Source organism: Temnothorax curvispinosus, unplaced genomic scaffold (assembly GCF_003070985.1).
Source record: "Temnothorax curvispinosus isolate PA1 unplaced genomic scaffold, ASM307098v1 QBEX01011923.1, whole genome shotgun sequence".
Taxonomy (NCBI): domain Eukaryota; kingdom Metazoa; phylum Arthropoda; class Insecta; order Hymenoptera; family Formicidae; genus Temnothorax; species Temnothorax curvispinosus.
This window is the reverse complement of record NW_020221703.1, coordinates 146057-153079: the sequence shown is the minus strand read 5'-3', so window position 1 is coordinate 153079 and position 7023 is coordinate 146057. Positions and strand designations below refer to the sequence as shown.

At 31.6% G+C, this 7023-nt stretch overlaps 2 protein-coding genes across 2 annotated transcripts in view; both read right to left on the bottom strand.

Annotated features, from left to right (window-relative positions):
* Positions 1-1556, bottom strand: part of LOC112461974 — a 13203-nt gene extending 11647 nt beyond the window's left edge. The window contains exons 1-2 of the mRNA XM_025027448.1: positions 1527-1556; positions 1251-1366 (exon numbers count right to left, since the gene is read on the bottom strand). Of these exons, the coding sequence (XP_024883216.1) occupies positions 1251-1366; positions 1527-1556 (146 nt within the window). The remainder of the gene's footprint in view (positions 1-1250; positions 1367-1526) is intronic.
* An 876-nt stretch (positions 1557-2432) lies between these two features.
* Positions 2433-4223, bottom strand: LOC112461977 (hypertrehalosaemic prohormone-like). Its single transcript, XM_025027453.1, has 3 exons — positions 4137-4223; positions 3245-3449; positions 2433-2945 (listed from the first exon to the last, which is right to left on the bottom strand). Coding segments are annotated over exons 1-3 (252 nt in total). The 5' UTR covers positions 4139-4223; the 3' UTR covers positions 2433-2900.
* Positions 4224-7023: the final 2800 nt, after the last annotated feature.

The window sequence follows — 7023 nt, the reverse complement described above, 5'->3', positions numbered from 1 at the left end:
TCTTTGCTTCCAGATTCTTGACTCTCTTTGCTCTTGCTGTCTTCCTTACTTCCGGAGTCGCCCTCGGTTGGAAGTGGGGTCGTTACAACCTCCCCGCTGCCCTCTCCGCTGTTGCTACCTTCTTTGCTTCCAGATTCTTGACTCTCTTTGCTTTTGCTGTTTTCTTTGCTTCCAGAGTCGCCCTCGGTTGGGACAACTGTGGTCGTTACAACCTCCCAGCTGCCCTCTCCGCTGTTGCTACCTTCTTTGCTTCCAGATCCGCTGTTTTCTTTACTTTCTTTGCTTCCTTTATGAAGGAGAATATTGAATGTTTTAATTTCCATTAAAAGATTTTTTGAAATTTTATGGAATAATACAATTTTATCTTTTATGATTTTTTAAATCATTTTGTATTTTATTTTTTAAATTAATCTTAATTTACTGTATATTTTTATTATTTTATAATTTTTAATAATTTTTTTTATACAATACATAGTGCGGGCGCGTTGATATATTTGATTAAATAATTAATTTTTCATATTTATATAGCTGTATTACTCCGATTTTTCAATGGCATATTTGAAAATTAAACTAAGTTCAATATGACTATGAATTAGCTTGTTCTTTATATGAACATCAATGTTTTATTGACATGACATTACTACAAAATCAAAATAAGAATAGAGTAAAAATATTAGTGATGTATGTGATGAAACAAGACCTATAAAATTGTGTTTTGTGATATAGTATGTATCATCAGATATCACACAACATGAAATATTTATACCGAGGAAAGTGGAATTAATCGTTTATGAATATTAAAATAAATTATTTTTAATAGAAAGGGTTTATAATTCATCTTTTTTTAAATTATCATATTTCTTTTGATTTATTAATTCCGAAGTAACATTCAGCGATATGACTGGTGAATCTGATCCTTCTTACGTGTTATGTTAAGCTCCATTTTGAGGCCGGTGTTCTTCAAATTTTTTCGAATATTTAAAGTTCAATATTTTTGAAGAATATTTTTATGTCTGTAACGTATTTATTTTATTTACTAAATTAATGATAAATTAAATACCTGAACCATGCTTTTTTAACCATCGATAAATGCACACTCCTCTTCCACTTCTCATGGGATGTGTGCAGATTCCATGTATATATGAGAAAGCTTTGCGAGGTGTGCATTTGTGAACTAACTGAACAAATTTAGGCCGAAATATGCTGCCTCCAGTTCTTATGCATTCATAATATTTTCTGCAATCGTTTACGTCGGCATAGACACCTGATCTTCTACATTTAAATGGCGTACGATATCGAGGAGGATATTGTGGTTGTTGGAGAATTGTATTTGTTGGTAACAATTCATTGTCCTGACTATACGTTTCTGAAATGAAAATTAGATTATGTAATATAATAAATGATTATGCCCATTTTTTCGTTGCCTTTACTAGTATACGATAATTAAACTCATTGTATTTTTACAGATCTTTTCTGATTTATCTTTACTTTTTTTATAAATTAATAGAAGTATTTTAATTTCTTACCATTCTTAACATTGTAGAGTTCCTGTCCATAGCTCGATCGATAATCTTTCGCGTTAAATTGACCGTGACAAAAAGATAGAAATGCAATTAAGAGATAAATAGTTTCCTGCATTGTAGAAAATTTAGTTCATCTGTAAATGAAGAAAAATTCAAGAAGTAGTGTTTTATTACATTGCCTGCTGGAAACAATACTTTATCTTTCCAATAAAGTAATAACTTTGTAAATAATAAATTTAAAACTGGATATTAGTTTGTACACAAAGTTTTCATCTTGCAACCGTTAATATTATAAAAATATAATTAATATGAAATTACCACAGAAACAATCTTCGTTAAATCCCGATAAAAATATTGTGCGTGATAAAAACGAAGTGCCAAACGATGCAAAAGAATAAGCTACTTACTTCGCTGTTGAACTTTTGATGATCTCGTAACAGCGAGATGATTCGACCACAGTCTGTATCTTTTGACGGTCTACAGAGTTATAACATTACAAAATATATATATAGTGAGTTTTAATATATATGTTTGTAGGGGGATACATTGCACGTGTCAACGTATGTAATATTGATAAATCCACAACCGGTTTCCAATTGAATAAATTCAAAAGAAAGCTTTATTCAATCCAATGTGTAATTAAAATTTACGTAGCACATGCGTCGTTATAAATTAACAGATAATTCTGATATTGTCTCATAAGATATACATATATATTACTGAATATATATGTAATTGGGATATTATGTTAATAAACATAATTAAACAATCAATATAAATGGCTTTTCTTAAAAAGTAATTAAACAAAGTTAATAACGATACATGGTTGCCATTCTTGCATGTTCTAAAAGTAAAAGACAGAGGATTCCGCAGAGGATAGTAGTTTTAATATTAGTTAATTATTTCAGTTTATTTTCAGAATACAGTTACAGATAACAGTTAAAGATGCCTGTTTATTTTTTAAAATTACATTTGTGGGAATGCAACATTTATAGATAATCTTCAACAGTAGACGTTCTCAGGGCCGTAAGAAGACCAGCTTCGATACCAACTTGCCACTTGTCTCAATATTAGCTCACGCGGCAATACATATTATGTACAAAGCATATAGCAAGCAGATAAAAATAAAATTAGTTTATATTGTGTCGTTAAACAGAGAAATTTCTCGAACGTCGTAGATACATAAAGTAAATAGAAAGTTATCCATATCGATGTACATGACTTGTGTACGTCAATCTATTCGAATGTTCGGAAAAGTAAATGATAAGACGTGTAGCGATTCAGTTGCATTATCCAAATATCGTTATTTTAATTCTGACAATTAACGTCACATTCCGGCACGAGTTCAGTTGATAAGACCAATGACATTTTCCTGGCTCATTTGTTTAAGGTTTGACAATCCAAGATCCTCTGTGCTTCGATCTGCAAGTGGCAATAGATAAATCAAATTTAATAAATCGTGAATAACGATGCATATCGCTTTCACAATTATTTTGATAAATATTTGCCGTGATATTTGCAATAAATAAATGGGTATTATATTTCGAATGTCGCACAATAATTTACGGTCAGCGATATCATATCGAAATTATAAATCTTCCACAATTAAAATTAGTATAGTTAAGAAATGCACGAGCAGATTAATTGTGTTTTTATGATAACAACCACTTGTCACGGCTTATTAAATTTTCGAATTAACTCCGCATCTTCGTAGCTCATACCTGAATGAACGAATATAATTTTAACAATTGTTCCAGCGATGCACCTTGCGACGAACAATCCGTGCCACTCGATCTAATTCGCATATCTTGGCTCCTTTTACCTTGGCCCCATCCGGTAGAAAAATTTAACTGAGCTTCACCATTCGCAATAAGAATTAAGAAAAGAAATGCTATAGCAAATAAGCTCATAGACATCTTACAGAACCTTAAAAAAAATTTGTTATGTATATACATTGTATTGTTAGAAATAATAGAAATTATTGTGCTTCTGTGTAAAAATATCAGCTATAAATAGCGGCTCTTGGAAATATTGTAATGAATTGAATTTATAATGTAAATGATTAATATTTATTTTTAAGTATTTATTGTTTACGTTAAGTAATAAATATTTATGTTATATCGTAATAATAAAATATTTTTGAATATTTATATAGACGACACCGTGGACGTGTTGTAATAAATATGCATAAAGTATTATACGTATGTAAAATATGCTTCAAACTAAAAAATATTTCTCGCAAATATATAACGCATATAATAATGCAATCAAAAATACGAATGATAGCTATATATGCAAATTTTTATGAAGAAGAATTTATAAATTTTCTGTATTGTAGAAAAAGAATTTTCGAAAAACTGTTAATAAATAAATTCACAAATCTTTAGTGGAAACACGTGGTGAGAAGGCTCTGATATCTTTTTTTTTTGTATCAATAACTGCGCGCTTGTTTGAAGCACTTGTATTTATTCGCGTATCGAACAGACCGCGTCAGTTTGTCGCGATCATTGCGAGCAGATTTGATTGTTTGCAACGGGCCGAAAAATCATCGCACTATTTTCACGAAAAATGAAAAGAAAAATGAAAGAAAGAAAAGGAAAAAGGAAGACTCACATGGCAACACTTTCTTATAGATAGATGTACAGAATCTATTATTCGTTAGAGTTAACGCACGCAATACCGAGTGTGCAAGAGACCCCGTTTACGAGAGTCCTAAGATGCGGTTGCTGTTTATATACATTACTGGACCCCTTGCTGCAACGCGCGCGCACATTACAACATCTCGATAGATTCGATCACTATTCCAAGAGGGATAATGAAAAGTCTGCGCCGGCGTTAAGCGTTTCGCTTTACCATCCCGGAGATCGTTTCTCGCGCGATCCCAATACGGAAGTTGACACGTCAATTGAGATATACATAAGAGAGATTATGAGCGATACGCTGCATAGAAATAATTAGATCATTTAGAGATACGGTTACACTATTGCGGTTCTCTTTATAATTTTGGATGATTGCGACCTCAGCCCTCAGCTATCGGTTGTTTTCTGTTTGCACACGCGTATGCCGCAATTAATATATGTTTAACAAACAACGTCGATGAAATTGCAGATTCTATCATATCATAACTGCATCAAAATTAATGTTGAATATTTATTTGCTATATTAGTGACGTCAAGATGTAAAATTATACAATCTTGATGTGCCAGCTTTTTTAATGGCTTTTTCTTACATAGAAAAGGCGTTCCGTGCAATTAAGAAAGCAATGATCCAACATGAAACAAAGATAAAACAGAGATAAAATAAGTTAGAGGCGTAGGATACAATTTTTTTTCATAACCGTGGCATTTTGTTTTTGACAGAAAGTTTTTTAAACGTTGAAAAATTAATTAGAAACTTTGTAGTGTTAAAAAAAAATGTCTTCACTGTTTATTTCTTCTCCATCAGTTGCTTTTGATTTAAAAAAAAGAGGAAAAAAGAGAAAAAGGAGAAACAAAAATTTCGCCAAAACTGATTTGCATACATTTGCGATATTATTCTTAGTGCAGTATCAATCAGATTAGCAATGCCCGTTTCATTTCAAAATGTTAAACTTAATGCAATCAAAGCGCAAGCCATTTATACAATTTTTCACATCACATGATTAAAGGAGGAAATTATATCTACCAAAGTAAAATTAATCATGTTTAAAGATCATTAAAAACCGTTGTGACAACAATTATTGAGATATAACACACTTGTACAAATAAAAACATTTCAATTTCAGCACGTGTTACTTTACGATAGGAAAAAAAGACGGACAATATAAATTTCGACGTAACAGCTTTTTTTTCCACGGAAATGACGTCCATTTCTTCCATTTAAAAGTATTTTGGTACGCAAATGTCGTCATTGTGAGGATTACGTCCAAAGAAGCAAACTGTATCGCTTGCGTCATTCGTTGCCAAATTAAATTAGCGTGTGCGACCATGACACTCGAGGGCTTCCGACTAATTTTCTAACGAGGGACATAGCAGGATGTGAAGCCTCATCGATTGCTTTATCAATCAATGACATGACAATACATATCTAACAAAGTATATTGAATTCACGTGACGGTATCGTAGCGCCATCGTATATGTCGTAATATTAAAAAATTACAATTCTTTAAAAAAAGACCTTTCTTTTGTACGATATTAGCGGGGAAAAATAGGACATTATATATTCGAATTTCACTTTATTACTACAAAAAGAAAATTACACAACGTTTTCGAGCTAAAGGTGGATCGAAGATAAAGGATAATGGTGCGCTCATATGCGTTGCCGTCGATTATCACATATTAAATGGTTCACGATAGTTCTTATTTTTCTAAATAATGTACAAGCTTGTTACACGCACGCGCATTACATTTGTCGTATATATATATATTTATATTCTTGTATCTAATTACTTGAGTTTTTTTTACAATACGTTTTTATTAAAGAGTGTAGAGTAATACATTATAAGACCCAATTAAAATTTAGTCATTAAGATCGCGTGTCAAAAAATGCATGATCTTGCTTTATTTTAAAGGCAGTGTCGAGTAAACATTTATCAACAGCATTTACGAACTCTTTATGCTTTATGACCTATTGTTCATCTTTGCGAATAATAGAAATGACAGTTACAGATGTATGAAATTGGTGAGGAATAATGATAATGTAACTTTTTTTTTACAGTGCCACGAAGTGAAGTAACGATTATACAAATTTCATGGGCAAAGTCTCTTCGAGGATCTTTTAACAGGTGAGTAAGAAAAACGTTTTTTCGCAGAAAATTATAAAATTCTTATGCTCCTGTATACATGAGCTAATCTCGTTAACGGAATAATTAAAGAAAATTCGAGCAATATTTAGTTGTTGTACGCCCGTATGACGGATTAAAATCTATTACAATTATTATACACTAATCTTTATCATATAAACTTTATATTGAAGTAACATCTTTGAACAACGCTTGCCAAATATCGCCTCAATGTAAAAAGGAAGTGAACAGCACGGCAGTGCGCAAGAGTTAAATTTTAACATAGATAAATCCTTATGGGTCTATTATATTTTATCCATCGGTCATCTTAATCGTTGTTCAATGGCAAGCCCCTAAATAGCTTATAGACATTCCTAGAGGAACGTTCGCGAAATCTGCTCCTCAACTCTTGAGATCACACGCGTCCGCCTAAAATTACGTTTCTTATCATATACATGTATGTCATACCTACACGAGTTGGATTTCACGATATGTATTAGGACTGCGCGGTACGTTGAGTTCTTTCCAACATCCAATCGACAAAAAGCAAGTACTTATATCTATCTTGTAACCATCAAATTATAACATTTTATTGTGATTGCTTTTATGCATAAAATATGCTAGATCAATTTTATATTTCTCAAGTATAAAAAACACGATTTAATATTTCTCGGTTATTTATGCGGTTTCGCAAAGAGTGAATGAATTATTGAAAAATTACCGAATATAATAATTATATAT

Bases quoted from the DNA above. Each gene is read 5' to 3' on its own strand.
- LOC112461977 (XM_025027453.1), bottom strand. The intron at 2,946-3,244 runs GTATGAGCTACG...TGCCACTTGCAG, and splicing joins AATTATATTCGTTCATTCAG to ATCGAAGCACAGAGGATCTT.